The following is a 19,593-nucleotide window of genomic DNA, read 5'->3' as shown; positions in this document are numbered from 1 at the left end:
GGGGTTGCAAGAGTCGGACCCGATTTAGCAACTGAACAACAACAATAAGGGGAAAAAAACTGTAAAATCCAAGTGGGGTTGTCCAGGAGCTCAGGATTGATATGGGCCAGAGGCATCATGAGATCACCTATAGAGAGAGTATAGAGAGAGAAGAAGAGAAGGTATGGACAGAGCCCCCAACATTTATGAATGTGGACACTTAGAAAGAGTGTTAGTAAGGTGGGAAGAAAAAGCAGATATGTGTGATATATGGAAGCCCTATTAGTTTTCTACATCTGCTATAATAAGCTATTACAGACTGAGTGACTTAAACAACAGAAATTTATTTTCTTATAATTCTGAAGGGTAGAAGTCCAAGATCAAGGTGTTGGCAGGTTTGTTTTCTCCAGAAGCTTCTCTCTTTGGCTTGCTGATAGCTGCCTTATACAGCCTTTCCTCGGCTTGCTTAGGAGTCTCTGTGGTGTCTTCCTCTTCCAGTAAGGACACTAGTCATATTGGATTAGGGCCCCATCCTTATGAATTCCCTTAACCTTAATTACCTCTTTAAATAGCCCTATCACTAAAAATAGTTACATTGGGAGTTAGAGTGTCAACAAAAATTTGGGGAGGGGGATGAAATTCCATCCATAAGAAAAGCCTATGGGAAAAAATTGCTTCCAGAAAGTGGAAGGGGTCAACGGTGTCAAATGCAGCTGAGAAGGTGAGTAAGATAATAGTGGTCTACTGGCTTTGGCAATAAATAGGTCATTGTAACCTTGGTCAGGGTATTAAGAAAAGACTAATTAGGGCTTCCCTGGTGGCTCAGTGGTAAAGAATCCTCTTGCCAATGCAGAAGACATGGGTTCTATCCTTGGTCCCAGAAGATCCCACATGCCATGGAGCAACTAAGTCTGGGTACCATGAATACTGAGCCTGGGTGCGAGAACCTGGCAACTGCAACTCGAGAGTGGGGAAACGCAACTACTGAGCCACAGGCTACAACTACTGAGCCCACACACCCTAGAGTCCGTGTTCTGCAAGGAGAGGCTCATGCACCGCCACTAGAGAGTGGCCCCCGCTCTCCACAGCTAGAGAAAAGCCCACTCAGCAAAGCAGATCTGGTCCAGCCAAAATTAAATAAAATAACATACAGAAAAGAAATCATCATTCATTCAGTCGCTCAGTCGTGTCTGATGGTTCGTGACCCCATGAATCGCAGCACGCCAGGCCTCCCTGTCCACCACCAACTCCCGGAGTTCACTCAGACTCACGTCCACCAAGTCAGTGATGCCATCCAGCCATCTCATCCTCGGTCGTCCCCTTCTCCTCCTGCCCCAATCCCTCCCAGCATCAGAGTCTTTTCCAATGAGTCAACTCTTCACTTGAGGTGGCCAAATTACTAGAGTTTCAGCTTTAGCATCATTCCTTCCAAAGAAATCCCAGGGTTGATCTCCTTCAGAATGGACTGGTTGGATCTCCTTGCAGTCCAAGGGACTCTCAAGAGTCTTCTCCAACACCACAGTTCAAAAGCATCAATTCTTCGGCGCTCAGCTTTCTTCACAGTCCAACTCTCATATGCATACATTACAACTGGAAAAACCATAGCCTTGACTAGACGGACCTTTGTTACCAAAGTAATGTCTCTGCTTTTCAACATGCTATCTACGTTGGTCATAACTTTTCTTCCAAGGCGTAAGCATCTTTTAATTTCATGGCTGCAGTCACCATCTGCAGTGATTCTGGAGCCCCCAAAAATAAAGTCTGACACTGTTTCCACTGTTTCCCCATCTATTTCCCATGAAGGAATGGGACCGGATGCCATGATCTTCATTTTCTGAATGTTGAGCTTTAAGCCAACTTTTTCACTCTCCACTTTCACCTTCATCAAGAGGCTTTTTAGTTCCTTTTCACTTTCTGCCATAAGGGTGGTGTCATTTGCATATCTGAGGTTATTGATATTTCTCCTGGCAATCTAGATTCCAGCTTGTGCTTCTTCCAGCCCAGCGTTTCTCATGATGTACTCTGCATATAACTTAAATAAGCAAGGGTGACAATATACAGCCTTGACAGATTCCTTTTCCTATTTGGAACAGTCTGCTGTTCCATGTCCAGTTCTAATTGTTGCCCCCTGACCTGCATACAGGTTTCTCAAGAGGCAGGTCAGGTGGTCTGGTATTCCCATCTCTTGAAGAATTTTCCACAGTTTATTGTGATCCACACAGTCAAAGGCTTTGGCATAGTCAATAAAACAGAAATAGATGTTTTTCTGGAACTCTCTTGCTTTTCCCATGATCCAGCGGATGTTGGCAATTTGATCTCTGGTTCCTCTGCCTTTTCGAAAACCAGCTTGAACATCTGGAAGTTCACGGTTCACATACTGCTGAAGCCTGGCTGGGAGAATTTTGAGCATTACTTTACTAGCGTGTGAGATGAGTGCAACTGTGCAGTAGTTTGAGCATTCTTTGGCATTGCCTTTCTTTGGGATTGGAATGAAAACTGACCTTTTCCAGTCCTGTGGCCACTGCTGAGTTTTCCAAATTTGCTGGCATATTGAGTGCAGCAGTTTCACAGCATCATCTTCCAGGATTTGAAATAGCTCAACTGGAATTCCATCACCTCCACTAGCTTTGTTCGTAGTGATGCTTTCTAAGGCCCACTTGGCTTCACATTCCAGGATGTCTGGCTCGAGGTGAGTGATCACACCATCATGATTATCTGGGTCATAAAGATCTTTTTTGTACAGCTCTTCTGTGTATTCTTGCCACCTCTTCTTAATATCTTCTGCTTCTGTTAGGCCCATATCACTTCTGTCCTTTATCGAGCCCATCTTTGCATGAAATGTACCCTTGGTATCTCTAATTTTCTTGAAGAGATCTCTAGTCTTTCCCATTCTGTTGTTTGCCTCTATTTCTTTGCATTGATCGCTGAGGAAGGCTTTCTTCTCTCTTCTTGCTATTCTTTGGAACTCTACATTCAGATGCTTATATCTTTCCTTTTCTCCTTTGCTTTTCACTTCGCTTCTTTTCACAGCTATTTGTAAGGCCTCCTCAGACAACCATTTTGCTTTTTTGCATTTCTTTTCTATGGGGATGATCTTGATCCCTGTCTCCTGTACAATGTCATGAACCTCCGTGCATAATTCATCAGGCACTCAATCTATCAGATCTAGGCCCTTAAATCTATTTCTCACTTCCACTGTATAATCATAAGGGATTTGATTTAGGTCATACCTGAATGGTCTAGTGGTTTTCCCTACTTTCTTCAATTTAAGTCTGAATTTGGCAATAAGGAGTTCATGATCTGAGCCACAGTCAGCTCCTGGTCTTGTTTTTGTTGACTGTATAGAGCTTCTCCATCTTCGGCTGCAAAGAATATAATCAATTTGATTTTGGTGTTGACCATCTGGTGATGTCCATGTGTAGAGTCTTTTCTTGTGTTGTTGGAAGAGGGTGTTTGCTATGACCAGTGCATTTTCTTGGCAAAACTCTATTAGTCTTTGCCCTACTTCATTCCGTATTCCAAGGCCAAATTTGCCTGTTACTCCAGGTGTTTCTTGACTTCCTACTTTTGCATTCTAGTCCCCTATAATGAAAAGGACATCTTTTTTGGGTGTTAGTTCTAAAAGGTCCTGTAAGTCTTCATAGACCCGTTCAACTTCAGCTTCTTCAGCGTTACTGGTTGGGGCATAGACTTGGATTACTGTGGTATTGAATGGTTTGCCTTGGAAACGAACAGAGATCATTCTGTCGTTTTTGAGATTGCATCCAAGTACTGCATTTTGGACTCTTTTGTTGACCATGATGGTTACTCCATTTCTTCTGAGGGATTCCTGCCCACAGTAGTAGATATAATGGTCATCTGAGTTAAATTCACCCATTCCAGTCCATTTTAGTTCGCTGATTTCTAGAATGTCGATGTTCACTCTTGCCATCTCCTGTTTGACCACTTCCAATTTGCCTTGATTCATGGATGTGACATTCCAGGTTCCTATGCAATATTGCTCTTTACAGCATCGGACCTTGCTTCTATCAACAGTCACATCCACAGCTGGGTATTGTTTTTGCTTTGGCTCCATCCCTTCATTCTTTCTGGAGTTATTTCTCCACTGATCTCCAGTAGCATATTGGGCACCTACTGACCTGGGGAGTACCTCTTTTAGTATCCTATCATTTTGCCTTTTCATACTGTTCATGGGGTTCTCAAGGCAAGAATACTGAAGTGGTTTGCCATTCCCTTCTCCAGTGGACCACATTCTGTCAGACCTCTCCACCATGACCTGCCCGTCTTGGGTGGCCCCATGGGCATGGCTTAGTTTCACTGAGTTAGATAAGGCTGTGGTCATAGTGTGATTAGATTGACGAGTTTTCTGTGATTATGGTTTCAGTGTGTTTGTCCTCTGATGCCCTCTTGCAACACCTACTGTCTTACTTGGGTTTCTCTTACCTTGGACGTGGGGTATCTCTTCATGGCTGCTCCAGCAAAGCGCAGCAGCTGCTGTTTACCTTGGACAAGGGGTATCTCCTCACCGCTGCCCCTCCTGACCTTGAAGGTGGAATAGCTCCTCTAGGCCCTCCTGTGCCAGAGCAGCCACCGCTCCTTGGACGTGGGGTTGCTCCTCCCGGCCACCGCCCCTGGCAAGTCATGGAAAGCGATCAAGTGGAGAAACACGTATAGCAATCTTTTCAAGTTTTGGTGTGAAAGAGAATTGAAAATTGGGGTAGCAGGAAGCGAAAGTGGGAGCATACAATAGAAGTGGAATTAAATGTAAGTTGAAGGGGATAATCCAGAAGAAAGAAAATTGTGATTCTGGAGATTTAGAAAAGAATAATAACAAGAGTAGAATCCCTGAAGAGACTAAGACGATGAAATTCAATGAAAAAGTAAAGTGGTTGGCCTTCGATGACTGGCACCTGTCCCACACATTAACAGAAGTGAGGTTGAATCATCATTCATTACATAATTTGCGGGGACCAGTGCAAAATGACAATGTGGGCTCTCTTGTTCAAAAATTTCAGACTGCAGCAGAAGAGGATTAATCCAATCACAGAGTCCTTCTAAGTCCGGGGCCCCTGCGACTGCACAATTTATACAGAGCATGTGATGATGACGGAGGTAGACCGCTCTCTGCGCGAGTCCATTCTCCTTTTTTGGGGTCTCGATTGACCCATGGGAGCGTTAGAGCAGATAACTAAGAACATTTCCCACTTCACCCTTCCACAAGCTGGGAAGTCACGGCCAAGGCGTAAGAACAAAGTCTGTGCCTTTTTTTCAGTTCCAACCTAGCCGGATTTGTGCCCAGACCTTTCTGGAAGGCTCCAAAAAGCGTCTGGTAACCATAGCAACTCACACCAAACTCTGGGGCCTTCCGTTCCGCCCACCGCTTCAGGAACGCGCTCTTTGATTGGCTCAGCAGGTCGACCAATGGCCGACAAAGCGGGCTATCTGCGCCGTGGTCAATGGCCGCAGGCTCGAAGCGGGGCGGGACGTGAGAGTGAGCGGGTGGGCCTGGGCGGCGCGGCGCCTGCGTGTTTCCGGCTCCGCTGCGGAAGGCGGAGGACTGGAGCCGTTGGACCGGACGCGATCCGAAGGGTCGGGGATCGCGGGACGCCAGTGCGGAGCTCGGGTTTCGGACCGTGGTTAGCAGCTAGCACGATGGGCGGGGAGCAGGAGGAAGATCGGTTCGACGGCATGTTGCTGGCCATGGCGCAGCAGCACGAGGGCGGCGTGCAGGAGGTAACGGCCCGCGCGGACTTGGCTGGGCCCGGCCTATCCGGGGGAAGGCCCCAGCCACGCTCTCTCCGTCCTTCTCTGCCTTCGAGAAGCCGAGATACACCCCTGGGCCTCGCGGGCTCTGGGATTCCCCTCCACATTCTTACTGCACTCGAGCTTCCGGTCTGGCCTAGTCGTACCAGGGCTTTCACTCGTACCAGGCCTGGTCCCCACTGGGACCTCTCAGTAGTTTCTGCCTTTGCAGCTCCGGCGTCGCTGCACCCGCCTCCGGAAAAGCCCCAGAGTTTGGGGATTTACCCCCCTATCCACCACCCCCCTCGCCCCCGCCACATGCTTTCGGCTCCGTTTCTTCGTTGGTGGCCGCCCCCGAAGAGCATCCCTTGGGATGCATCTTTCTAAACATTACGACTTGCCTGTACGGAGACTTGGAGCTAGCCAAAGAATGTGAGAGTGGGAGGCGATATTAACACGTGCTCTTTGAATGGGGGAACAGGAGGCCTATGTTCACGATTGTTCTACAACGCACCTACCAACTTGGGACCCTTCGACGTCTCCCAGCCTCAGTTTCTTTATTTGAGACACAGCTAGGAATCCTTATATTTCCTGAATTTGTAGGAGAGTAGTGTCTTGAAGGGAGGGACAGTGAGGAATTCTCAGTAACCAGGCTTGGGCAGTCAACACGTATTTGTTCGAATGATTGATGTGTGCAGGAACATAATTTCCTGCATAGTGACCAGACCCAGTAACACAGAGTGGATAAAGGATAAGGACCAACTTAGAAGAGGTCCTGGAATTGTTTTGAACCATGGAAAAGTTCAAAAGGTAGAAAAGCCTGTCAAGATCTGTCTTCTTATTAAAGACACTGAAGGAACTTGCCCGAGATCATCCAACAGGCTCCTGACCTGGAGGGGACCAGCATCCTTAGGCCAGTGTGTGCTTTCCACAGACCATTTCAGGTTCTGTGTCTCTCTGGGGACAAAAGTTTGGAGCTTTCCATTCTGGTTCTCATTCAGGTGGGTACCCGTGGTGACCAGGGACTCCTAAGCCCTTTGAGGTCGGAAGAGTACTATTAATTTAAGGATGTGAAAGGCTCCCTCTCCCCGCCCCTCCCCAAATTGTTGACACAACTGGATTTGGAGTGTATTCATTTTTGAGCAAACTGAAAAAAGTGTGTAGAAGCAGGAATTGAAACCATTGAGATAAAATCTAGCATCGGATTTAGAACCACTCTCTTGGGCAAATAAAAGGGCTTAGTTGTAGATGCTAACCTTAGGTCACCACTAGATCGTTTCGTTCATCAGAATGTTTACTGAGCATGTACTCGGAGTCAGGTCTGGTGCTGAGGATGTTCATGGTGCATGCAATGTGGACTTCACTCTCCCGCAGAGTGTCTGTTGCTCTGGACCAGACACTGCTAGGGACCTCACCCCCTTTACTTCCTTTGGTTCTCACCAAGGATCCTCACGTATATCCCTGGAAATAGGTCCTGCTGCTGTTTCTCTTTTGTGGAGTTAAGAAACTTTCCTAAGGTCGCAGAGCTCATGTCTATCAGTCTTGATACCCAGACTGATGTTCTTAAACCACTTGGCTACCCAGCCATAATTAGTTGGTCTGAACTTTCTTTCAAATGGCTTCATTTGTTCCCTTTCTTCCAGCTCTGCCCTAGTAACTCAGCCAGTGCCACTCTGGATGGGTTTTTTACCATGTGAAGAGGAAAGGTGGGCCCCAAGTGTTTCAAACCCTAGATGCCCACATCCTCAGGCTGCCTCTGGCACCACAAAAAAATGTGAAGTATATATACACATGCACACAGGACAGTGAGAAATCTGGGACTTCCTGGTGGTCCAGTGGTTAAGAATCGGCCTGCCAGTGCAGAGGACACGGGTTCGATCCCTTGTCTGGGAAGGCCCCACGTGTCATGGAGTGCCTAAGGTTAAGCCTGTGTGCCACAGCTGCTGAGTCCATGCCTGAGAGTCCATGCTCCCCAAGAGAAGCTGCTGCAGTGAGAAGCCTGTGCACCACAATGAAGAGCAGCCCTTGCTCACCACAGCTTGGAGAAAGCCTGTGTGTCACAACGAAGACCCTGTGCAGCCAAAAATAAAAAGAAATGAGAAATCTGCCTTTCAAGTGATCTGAGTAAAGTTAGTTTAGGCTTCCTGGCAGGAGTGACAAAGCCCGGGCCTGTAGGGGGATGTGTCCTCAGTTGAGAGGCCGGGGGTGAAACAGTCTAGTCTCAGGTTCCCTCCTAGCCTAAGAGAGTTTGCTTCTGTGCAGTTGAAGGGCCCCCAATATGGCATCTCTCCAGCCTCTGTCTTTGTCTCCTTTCAGCTGGTGAACACTTTCTTCAGCTTCCTTCGACGCAAAACAGACTTCTTTGTTGGAGGAGAAGAAGGCATGGCGGAAAAGGTGAGTGATGGGGGCCAGTGTCCTTTGGGCAGCTCTGTTTCTCCAGAAGAGCTGACCTGCCCTTCTTTGGCATACTAATAACTGTTAGCAGAAGTAAAATGCCAGGGGCAAAGAGTCGGGGAAGGGAAGCAAGCCATCCTTTATTAAAGCCCCTCACCTCGCCAACTGCATTACCTCCCCTATTCCCCATGGTCCTTTAACTGTTACTGTCCCCATTTACAAATGAGAAAATTGGTGTGAGTTAGTCTTGAGCTGAGTTATGGGAGAGCCAGGGTTGGAACCAGAGTCTCTTGTAAAACTGCTTTCTGCCCCTTACACAACGCTTCTTGGTTCCTTTTCTCCATTGAGGAAAGTGAAAGCGTTGGTCTCTCAGTTGTGTCCGACTCTTTGCGACCCCATGGACTGTAGCCCTCGGGGCTCCTCTGTCCATGAAATTCTCCAGGTGAGCATACTGGAGTGGGTAGCCATTCCCTTCTCCAGGGGATCTTCCCAACCCAGGGATTGAACCCCGGTCTCCTGCATTGCAGGCAGATTCTTTACTGTGTGAGCCACCAGGGAAGCCCAGGTTTTATCTAATTACCTCACTGAGAGATGGGAGTAGGCAAATGTTAGAAATTGAGCTTAAAAGACAGAGGTATAGGAAAACTCAAAGCCAGCCAATCCTAGTCTTCTTGGATTCTGTGACCCAAAGTTCAGGGTCATATTTGAGAATAGTGGTGGTGGTTTTTTTTTTAATTGTCTATCTCATATATATATATATATATATGTATGTATGTATCTTTTCTAGGTTCTTTTCCATTATAGGTTATTATAAGAAACTGAATATAGTCCCCTGTGCTATACAGTAGGTCCTTGTTTTTTTGTTTTTTGTATTTTGTATATAGTAGTGTGTATCTGTTAATCCCGAATTCCCAATTTACCCCCCCACCTTGGTAACCATAAGTTTATTTTCTATGTTTGTGAATCTAGTTCTGTTTTGTAAATGAATTCACTTGTATCATTTTTTTTTTAGATTCCACATATAAGTGATATCATACAATATTTGTCTTTCTCTGACTTAATTTACTTAGTATTATCATCTCCAGGTCCATCCATGTTGTTGCAAATGGTATTATTTTCATTTGTTTAAATAGCTGAGTAATATTCCTCTGTGTGTGTGTGTGTGTGTGTGTACACCACATCTTTGTGCGTTCATCTGTCGGACATTTAGATTGCTTTCATGTCTTAGCTATTGTAAGTAGTGCTGTTGTGAACATTGGAGTGCACATGTTTTTTCAAATTAGAGTTCTTGTCTTTTCTGGATACATGCCTAGGAGTGGGATGGCTGGATCATATGGTAGCTCTCCTGTTAGTTTTCTAAGGAACCCCCATACTGTTCTTCACGGTGGCTGCGCCAGTTTACGTTTGCATCAACAGTGTTGGAGGGTTCCCTTTTCTCCACATCCTCTCCAGCATTTATTATTTGTAGACTTTTTGATGGTAGCCATTCTGACTGCTGTTAGGTGATCCCTGAGGATTGTGCTTTATGGTACAGGTTCCGAGAGTCTGAATGTCTTCTGATTCCCTAGGTTGTAGTTATATTTTTGAAGATTCATAAATAATGAAGAAGATGTCATTTCACTGAACTGTGAAAACTGACAGTTGTTTTCAGTTAAACAGGAGACATAATAACCAAAAGGAGACATTTTACAAACTGCTTTCTATGGCCTCAGAGTTCTAACCAGCTGAAATGCTTGATAATATGCCTCATCTGAGGCTACTCTGTAGTAAGGACATGGTCCTGGAGTAGGAGTCCTGAGTTCTTGGTCTAGTTGTGGGGCCTGGCTGATTTCCCACCAATTCTCTGGTCCTTTTCATCTTCACACCCATCAAGCAGAAGCAGGTGGACTCACTGACCTTTAGGACCCTTTTTGGCTCAAATATGCTTTCTGTATTAGCGCTAGCACCTCCTGTTTTTCTGTGGGCCAGACTTCACCATAAAATATCAGCATTCACTCATTTAATTAATATGTATAAGACTGTGAGGAAGTGGTGGGTGTTTGGGTAGAAGTCCTAGGAGCATAAAATGGTGACTAACCTAGGTTGAGCACTCAGGGAAGACGCTGAGGAAGAGATGCCTGCAGTATGAGGGTTGAGTGAGGTAGCAGGCAGAAGGGAGAGAGATGAACAGTATTGAGCAGTGGTGTCTCGGGCGTATCACAAGGATGATGGCAGCTATTCTGTATTGGACGTCTGCTGGTCCCTCTGTTATGCTCCTTGCCTTTTTGTTCCCTTAGTCAGCTCTTTCCCAAGAGGTTGGTTGGACTCTCAGGCAGGCAGAAATCTATCCAGCCCTCCCAACTGGTCTCCAGTTGTAACACCAGTAACTCCTTTGTGTTGACCTGCTGTGCACCGGGCTACCAGAGGAATCCTTTCCAAGTGTGTTGGTTGAGAGCATGTTCTCTGGAGCTAGGCAGATGTGGCTGAATCCTGGTGTGCCCCTCTCCCTGCTTGACAGATGCTTTGGATGAATCACATTCTGAGCCTCATTCCCCTCTGCCGCCCCCGGAAGAGGGGATAATCTTTCTCTCACAAGGCTGTTGTGAGGATAAAAAGAGTTAGGGTTAAATATGCACTGTTTTGCCTCCGAAAATCCAAAAGAATTCTAATCCCAAAACACATCTGGCCCCAATAGGTTCAAAAAAGGGACTGTGAACTTGAATTCTTGGGCTTCCCTGGTGGCTCAGACGATAAATAATCTGCCTGTAATGCAGGACACCCTGGGTTGGATCCCTGGTCTGGAAGATCCCTCAGAAAAGGGAATCACTACCCACTACCTCCAGTATTCTTGCCTGGAGAATTCCATGGACAGAGGAACCTGGTGGGTTACAGTCCATGGGATTGCAAAGAGTCAGGCACCACTGAGTGACTAACACTTTCACATGCATATACTGTATATAATATACTCTACTCCAGTCCAGGGGTCAGGAGCAGCATAATGTAATGAAACATTGATATTTCTGCAGAGAAGTGTATATCCATGTTTATGCCAAGATAGGAAGACTGTAAATACCTTCATGCTTCAAATTTAGAGAAACACAAAAACACTAGTTTTTATAGCTTTTGAAGCTAGGCATTATGGATTTGCATAGAGGCCATAATGATCAAATCAATATGTTATTGACATAGGAAGAGACAAATAGACTAGTGAAACAGGGAACCCAGAAAAAGTCTAACTTTAAGATGTGTCCAGTATGGCAATTCAGTTCATAGGCAAAGGATGATCTAATAAGTTGTGCTATTACAACTGGCTCTTTGTAAAGCACCAAAAGTGTAAAACCATCTGTTTCTTTCATACGTGCATGCTTGCTAAGTCACTTCAGTTGTGTCCGACTCTTTGCGACCCTATGGACTGTAGTCTGCTAGGCTCCTCTGTCCATGGGATTCTCCAGGCACCAATCCTGGAGTGGGTTGCCATGCCCTCCTCCAAGGGATCTTCCTGGCTCAGAGATAGAACCTGTGTGTCTTACGTCTCCTGTTTTGCCAACTAGTGCCACCTGGGAAGCCTGTTGTACTCATATCTAAAAATAAATTGGCAGATCAAGAAGAGCTTAGTAAGGAAAGCTAGGAAACTATATAACCTTGTGTGGAAGAGACCTAGCAAGGATAGAAACCTGGAAGCTATAGAATAAAAGATAGCTGTCTGTCTCTTCAGATATAGAAAATGTGGCAGAAGAGACACAATGACATAGAGTCATTTGAAAAACAATAGATCTGGGGAAAATGCAATGCAGAGGACAGATAAAATTTAGGAGTCAGTTTAATATGCAGGAACTCTTGTAAGTTGACAGAAAAAGGATAAATGGAAAAATGGGCCATTCCACGAGGAGCATATGAAAAGATGCTTACATTCAGTAGTAATCAAGGAAATGTAGATGAACTAAACAGTAAGATGCCCTTTTTTTCTGGTCAAACTGACAAAAATATATTTTTTTAATTGCTTACAGGGATGTGGGAAAAAAAGGGTACTCTTCAGACATTGCTGGTAAAAGCAAATTATAGTTCTTTTTTGTTATAAAAGATGCTCAATATCACTTGTCATTAGAGAAAGACAAATCAAAACCACGGTGAAATGTTGTCACCTCACACTCACTAGGATGGATTCTGTTGGAAACCCCCAGAAACACCAAGTGTTGGATAAGGTTGTAGAGAAATTGGGACTTGTGTGCACTACCAGTGGGAATTTAAAATAGTGCAGCTGCTGTGGAAAACGGTATGGCAGTGCCTCAGAAAATTGAAAAACAGAGCTACCATGTGATCCAGCAATCCCATTACCCCCTGAAATCAGAGGCAAAATCTCTTTTTTTTTTTTAATTTTTGGCTGTGCTGGGTCTTAATTACTGCGTGGACTTTCTTCTCGTTCGGCGAGTGGGGGCTACTCTCTAGTTGTGGAGCATGGGCTTCTCGTGGTGGGGGCTTTTCTTTCTGCGGAGCGTGGTCTCTAGGACAAGTGGGCTTCAATAGTTGCAGCACGTGGGCTCAGTAATTGCGGTGCCCAGGCTCTGGCGCCCAGGCTCAGTGGTTGTGCATGGCCTGAGTTGCTACGTGGCATGTGGGATCTTCTTGGATCAGGGGTCAAACCTGTGTCTCCTGCCTTGGCAGGTGGGTTCTTTACCACTGAGCCAGCAGGGAAGCCCTGGAAGCAGGATCTTGAAGAGAGATTTGCACACCCATAGCAGCACTGTTCAAAAGAGCTGAAAACTGGAAGCAGTCCAAGCATTCATTGATAGATGAATCAACAAAATGTCATATATCCTTGTAGTATAATATTTGGGCTTCCCCGATGGCTCAGCAGGTAAAGAATCTGCAGGAGACACAGGAGATGCAGGTTCAATCCCTGGGTCAGGAAGATCCCCTGGAGGAGGAAGTGGCGACCCACTCCAGTGTTCTTGCCTGGAAAATTCCAAGGACAGAGGAGTCTGGCAGGCTACAGTCCATGGGGTTGCAGAGTTGGGCACGACTGAGCACACACATACATACATATTATTCAGCCTCCTAAAGGAAGACAGACAAGAGCACATACTGACTTAGTCCATTTATATGAAGTTCTAGAACAGGAATGGGTCTTCTCCCTCAGACGTGTTCCCCCCATGGTCAGGTCCATGGTCAGGTCCAGGACCTCGTGCCTTTGGGTTTAGCTTAAATATCTCTCAGGAGTCTTCCTTGGCCAGTCTGGTGGGACCCACTCTTTACTCTCCTGTCACCCAGGCTAGGTCAGGGAAAGCTGTGTTCAGGTGTGCCCACCGAACACTCTGGGGGCCTCCCAGCCCTCCTCACCCCTTCCTCACTCTGCTGGGCCCTGGTTCCCAAAGACATGTCCAGTGACAGAAGCTCGACTCTGACAGCCTGCCAGTTGGCACCCTGAGTAGGCTACAGTCTCGTGGGGGTCTCTGCCTGGGCCTGGGCCCGGGTAAAGCCGGTGGGAGGAGACTGGGAGGAGGGGTCAGAGGCTGCTGTGACTGGCCTTGACCCTGCCTGGTGGTTCAGCTCTGCCCTCATCTGCCCTCCAGGAGCTGGGAAGGAACAGGACGAATGGGATGTGGTCCACTGGAGCTGGGAGATGGGGCGGCCCGCTGCTGCCTCCCTTGGCCACTGGTTAGCAGGTGGCCTGAGTTCAAGGTCTCCCTGATTAGAGTGGAACAGCCTCTGCTGGCGCAATTGGGCCATGACCAACCCCTTCTGTAGACAGCACAGTGGCCTTCAGGTGGCTCATTTCTTTCTTATACACACCTCATTTTGCTAACCCATTTGGTTTCGGGGTGCTTTTGGTACCCTTTAGCCTCGAAGAGTATGGAGCTACTGTAATGTGGCATGAAGTTGGAGGTTTGAGGGTAACAGGAAGCATTGGCACCCAGTGAATGAGAGGCCGCAGGGCATTTGGCAGAACCCTAGGCCTAGGAGCCCATGGCTGACTTCGGTGACCCTGGCCCCACGTGGTTCCCCTCAACTCTTGCAGATCCATTTCCCTCGAGCTCTGGCTCAGAGATGCGTGAAAGATGGTTTGTTGACCACTGATCATGTGGCGGGTGTCCTGTGAGGGCTCCTCCAGGTGTGTGGGTTGACACAGAGTTGGGTTTCTTAAGTTGGGTAAATTCCTGAGTCTGCCAAAGGAGAAGAGGTGAAATTGAACAGACACTTGAGCTGGTCCTGGAGGATAAGAAGCTGTTTGTGAGGTGACCTGAGAGTAGAGGCAAGGATATTCTAGGCAAAGAACAGCTATGTAAGACTGCTTTTAGAAATAATACGAGAGAAGCACAGAGAGATGACCTCAGGGTCGCACAGGCAGAAGGAGTAGGCCAGGATCTCAGATGTAGGTGTGACTCAAGTATGCATGAGAATTGGCCAGGAGGGCCTGTCAAAAGTGCAAATTGCTGGGCCACACCCCTGGGATTTCTGATTCAGTAGGCCTGGAGTAGAGCCTGAGAGTCAGCATTTCTAACAAATTCTGGGTGATGCCAACATGTTCTAGGGATCAGGGAACCACACTTCAGGAATTTCTGATGTAAAACATGAGGTGTAACCATTCTTCCTGTCATTATCTTCATAGCAGAGAAGGTGCTTCTCCACCAGTTGACCCTGGGTTAGCCTCCGCCAGGCAGGGGGTGTTGGGAAGCCAGCAGTTCATATGCAGTTGGTTTGTGGCTAGGACTGTGCCAATCTCTTGACAAGTGTCATATGCAGTCTTCGTGACAGCTGATGAAACTGAGGCTTAGAAAGGTCAAAGTTGTTTCCTTGTCCAAGGCCACAGAGGGGTCACTTTTGGGCCGCAGAGGCGGGCAGCTAGCACAAAGCAGGTTAGAAGCATCCTAGGAAGGCGTCATGGGAGAGGATGGATTTGAAATTGATAGCTTACAGGCCGAGGGGAGGAAGATGCTGACCTTTTCCCTCCAGAATGTTCTTTCTGGCCTGAGAGCTGAGGAAAAGCTTCTCAGAGGGGTTGAGGCTGGAGTTCTCCTGACAGCTTCACTCTGCTATGAAGGACTTTCAAAGCACTTATCATTTGGTCTGCCCGACATTCCTGCGAGGTAGGGACTCACCCTTGCTGATAAGGACTCTGAAGCTTTCCGGGGATCTTCCCAACCCAGAGATCGAACCTGCATCCCCTACAGTGGCAGGTGGATTGTTTAACCACTGAGCCACCAGGGAAGCCCATTAACACCATTAATAGGTTAAGTAATTTGCCAAAAATAAAACAGCTAGTGTGTGACAAAGCCTGGATTAGAATGCAGGTTGTCCAACTTCAGTGTTGGGTCTTATTCCCTGGACTGCCTTTTTTTTTAAAGTGATTGCTATTTATTGAAGCAGATATTTTGCAGGTATTCTCATTACAACTCAATGAGATAGATGTGTATTAAATCCCATTTTAAAGATGTGGAAACTGAGGTTCTAAGTGCAGTGCCTTGCCCGGGCACTCAGAGATGGGACTGGCTTCATGTCTTGGAACGTGTCTTCTCCCCCGATGCCTCTTAGCCTTCTCTTCCTTCCTCAGCTTATCACACAGACCTTCAACCACCACAACCAGCTGGCACAGAAGGCCCGGCGGGAGAAGCGAGCTCGGCAGGAGACTGAGCGGCGGGAGAAGGCGGAGCGGGCAGCCAGGTTGGCCAAGGAGGCCAAGTCAGAGACCTCCGGGCCCCAGATCAAGGAACTGACTGATGAGGAGGCTGAGAAGCTACAGCTGGAAATTGACCAGGTAGGAATGGGCTTCCCTCCCCTGCCCCCTGACTCCCATGGACACTAGAATTGGGGCCCCTCTTGCCAGCTGTTTTCCCGTTTGCCACAGAAAAAGGATGCCGAGAATCAGGAGGCCCAGCTCAAGAATGGCAGTCTTGGCTCACCAGGGAAGCAGGTGAGATGGGCTGGAGGGGTTTGGGAACTTCCGGAGCTCTTCACCCACTCCTTTTCTCTGGAAGGCCCACCCCACCGTTCCCTTAGCTTTGGGAATCCTCCTCATACTCCAGGATCCCACACTGGACCAAAGGGGGTTAAAAAAAAGACTCCAAAGCTCACTGGCTTAATTTAAGCCTTGGCAGGAAAGCCAGAGAGACAGAGATGGGCAGCGCTGCACGGACACCATGAGGGTGGGCTCAGGTCTGCGGTGGGTTTCTCTGACACGCCCAGGGCATGTTCTTCTCAGGGCTCCTCCTGCTCCCACATAATCCTTGGGGGCATTCCTTCAGCTCTTCAGAAGTTCTAGTCTGAGGCTGGGTCCCCTCCTTCCGGACAGGGAAGAACGAAGCTGACCATTTGGCAGGCTGGTTTTCCTTTGGAGCAGCTCTGCTGGCGGCCGCCTGCTGACCTGCTCTGGGCTGGGCTTCCTTCCCAGGTCCCTTGGCTGGGTCCCCGGGGTCTGTCTCTGACTGCCGCCTCCCCTCAGCTGCCCCACACTCTCCCGATCTGAGCCCCTCTCAGCAGAGCCGGCAGAGAGCCCGACAGGTTTTACCTCTGCCTCGCAGTGGGCCGTGGGCTGGGCAGGGACCCGGTCTGCTGTGTTGTCTGTGGCTGTATGTGCTGTGCCAGCCAGTGGGGTTCTGTCAGGGAAGTAGCTGAGCTCCTCAATTGTGAGCAGGAGGCCGAGGAAGACGAGGAGGAGGAGGATGAGAAGGACAAAGGGAAACTGAAGCCCAACCTCGGCAACGGGGCGGACCTGCCCAGTTACCGCTGGACCCAGACCCTGTCGGAGCTGGATGTGAGTGCGGGGGCTGGGGCGGCAGGGAGGGTGCTGGCCTGGGGTGTCGCCTGACTGCTCCTGCCCCGTGCAGCTGGCCGTGCCCTTCCGCGTGAACTTCCGGCTGAAGGGGAAGGACGTGGTGGTGGACATCCAGCGGCGGCATCTCCGGGTGGGGCTCAAGGGACAGCCAGCGATCGTGGACGGGGAGCTCTACAACGAGGTGAAGGTGGAGGAGAGCTCGTGGCTCATCGAGGACGGCAAGGTGGTGACGGTGCATCTGGAGAAGGTGCGAAAGGCCCCACCCCCTGCCCTCTGTCCTGATTGGCTGTTTCTGAACTTGGGGGCCCTGCTGGGGGCCTGATGGGCATATCTTATTTCATCCCCACAATAAGACTTTGATAGTAGGTCTGTCACATTTTAGAATCAGAAAAAGGGCAGCCCAAGAGATCTGCCCAACTTTTGCTCTAGAAGAGGGTGGAGTTAAGGATCAGGGTTGTCTTTAGTACCAAAGCCTTTTCCTTTCCCTTAGGTTTTTGTTGTTGTTCTACCAGCTTATTTGTACCAGCCCATCTCCCTCCACCCTCATGCACGCATGCTCAGTCATGTAACCCCATGGACTGCAGCCCGCCAGGTTCCTCTGTCCATGGACTTTTCCAGGCAAGAATACGGGGGTGGGTTGCCATTTCCTTCTCCAGGTCCATTAGGTTTTTTTCTGGTTTTTATTTTGGGTCTGAATTTTTATCATGGGTCTTAGTTGCCATGTGCGGGATCTTCCTTGTGGCATGTGGGATCTTTAGTTGCAGCACATTGGACCTAGTTCCCTGACCAGGGATCGAACCTGGGCCCCCTGCCTTGGGAGTTCAGAGTCTTAACCACTGGACCCACCAGGGAAGTCCCTCCATTAGGTTTGTATCAATACAAGCATTCAGTTCAGCAAATACTTGAGCACCTACTCATGCCAGAGACTGTTCTAAGTGCTGGAGGGAAAACAGTGAACCAGATGTAGAAAACTATGCCCCTCTGGAAGCCTCCGCTCTCCCCTCTCAGAGAACTGGGATACAGACCCCAGTAAGTGAACGTGGGCTCTGTGAAGCGCCAGGGTCCAAGGAAAGAGTCCCATGGCGTGTACTGCCTGGCCCAGCCTACCTGACCCCCTTGGCTGCCTCTCACTCACCCCTCTGTGCCCTTGCCCTTGCATTTCCTCCCACCTGGAATGTCCTTCCCTGCTTTTTAACGTGGTTCACGCGTGTCGTTTAAGGCCCAGCCCATGTGTGTCATCCGAACCTCTCCCTCCACCTGGATGAGTATCTCCCTCTGCACTTTATTCTTTTCGTTATCATGCTGACTGTCTCCGTGTCTGTCTCCCCCAGCCACCGGGGAGGGCAGAGGTCTTGCCTATCTGCCCTAGGTCCCAGTTCAGGCCTCGTAAGTCCCTGATGCAGGATGTGGCTGGGAGAGAGTTTGGTTCTGGAAGAGCTGGGGGGTGGTCACCAGGGTCCAGAGTGAGCCACCACCCGTCCCCGGGTGGCCCTTCTCTTCTCAGATTAACAAGATGGAGTGGTGGAGCCGCTTGGTATCCAGTGACCCCGAGATCAATACTAAGAAGATCAACCCCGAGAACTCCAAGGTGAGCCCAGGCTGCTTGGAGGAGCTGCGGTTGGGAGGTTTGGGGCCTGGGTGGCCCCAGGCCTTCACCCATCCTGTCACTGTCTGCCCCCAGCTGTCAGACCTGGACAGTGAGACCCGTAGCATGGTGGAGAAGATGATGTACGACCAGAGACAGAAGTCCATGGGGCTGCCTACCTCTGATGAGCAGAAGAAACAGGAGATTCTGAAGAAGTGAGCGATGCAGAGATGGGGGTTTGGGGGAGGTGTCTACGGCTGGGACTTGGGTGACAGCAGCAGTTGTTTACTGAGCAGAACACAGGAGCTGCCCCGCCCCTTCCAGGATGAGCCAGCCAAGTTTATGGCTTTATAGCCTTGGCTTGCCTCCCCTAATCACTTACTGAGGTCATCTTGAGGGCAAGGCCACCACAGGATAGGAAAGGGTAACAGGCGGTCACAGTCACCAACAGAAAAAGCAGTGCCGGTGTTGGCACCTCAGCATCCAGCCTTGGGGAGACCTTGGGGGCCCCACTCCTGTCTGGCATGGCTCCGGGTTGCTGAGAGTTGTAAACAGATGAGACCTCATGTTGGAGGCTGAGAGAAAGGGACAGATTTAGGGAGACGGATGGCCTGTCTCACCTTCCTGCTTTGTCTCTGCAGGTTCATGGATCAGCATCCAGAGATGGACTTTTCCAAGGCCAGATTCAACTAGCCCCTGTGTTTGCTCCCCTGAACTCTCCAGGCTGAGCTCCCGGCTCCCCACTTTCCTCTCCCACCCTCCCTGGGACTGGTGGGCCGCAGGGCCAGGGCAGGCACGGGGCTGGCTGGCACACACAGGTCCCAGGCCATCATGGGAGAAGGGCTGGGGCCTTGGGGGGGTCTTGTCCTCCCCAGCTGGCCTGCTGTTACACATTAAAACCATTTACCCAATTCCACTCACGTCTTCTCTTCCCTCTGGCCTTTCTCTGGGGTTCAGGCCTCTTAGGACTGCTGCTGTGACCTGGGGGCTTGACTGCTCACCCAGGCTCTGCCATGTGATCTAGGGCAAGTCCTTGCCTCTCCCTGGGCTCAGTTTCTCATTACTTCAATAGAGGATTCCGACAAGGCTTTTAGTCTGTGTATGATTTTGAACAAAAGGGGTTGGTTATAGGCATCAAACAATG

General features: G+C 48.8%; 1 protein-coding gene across 1 annotated transcript; it reads left to right on the top strand.

The window, feature by feature from the left end:
* Positions 1-5,538: 5,538 nt before the first annotated feature.
* On the top strand, positions 5,539-19,351 carry NUDC (nuclear distribution C, dynein complex regulator). The gene is made up of 9 exons (XM_068968037.1): positions 5,539-5,712; positions 8,038-8,115; positions 15,644-15,847; positions 15,938-16,003; positions 16,724-16,843; positions 16,917-17,111; positions 18,369-18,452; positions 18,546-18,664; positions 19,091-19,351. The coding sequence occupies exons 1-9, from the start codon at positions 5,632-5,634 to the stop codon at positions 19,140-19,142; spliced, it is 999 nt and encodes a 332-aa protein (XP_068824138.1). The 5' UTR covers positions 5,539-5,631; the 3' UTR covers positions 19,143-19,351.
* The last annotated feature ends 242 nt before the right edge of the window (positions 19,352-19,593 follow it).

This window comes from Capricornis sumatraensis, chromosome 3 (assembly GCF_032405125.1).
Source record: "Capricornis sumatraensis isolate serow.1 chromosome 3, serow.2, whole genome shotgun sequence".
Lineage (NCBI taxonomy): Eukaryota > Metazoa > Chordata > Mammalia > Artiodactyla > Bovidae > Capricornis > Capricornis sumatraensis.
This window is presented reverse-complemented; position numbering and strand designations above follow the sequence as displayed.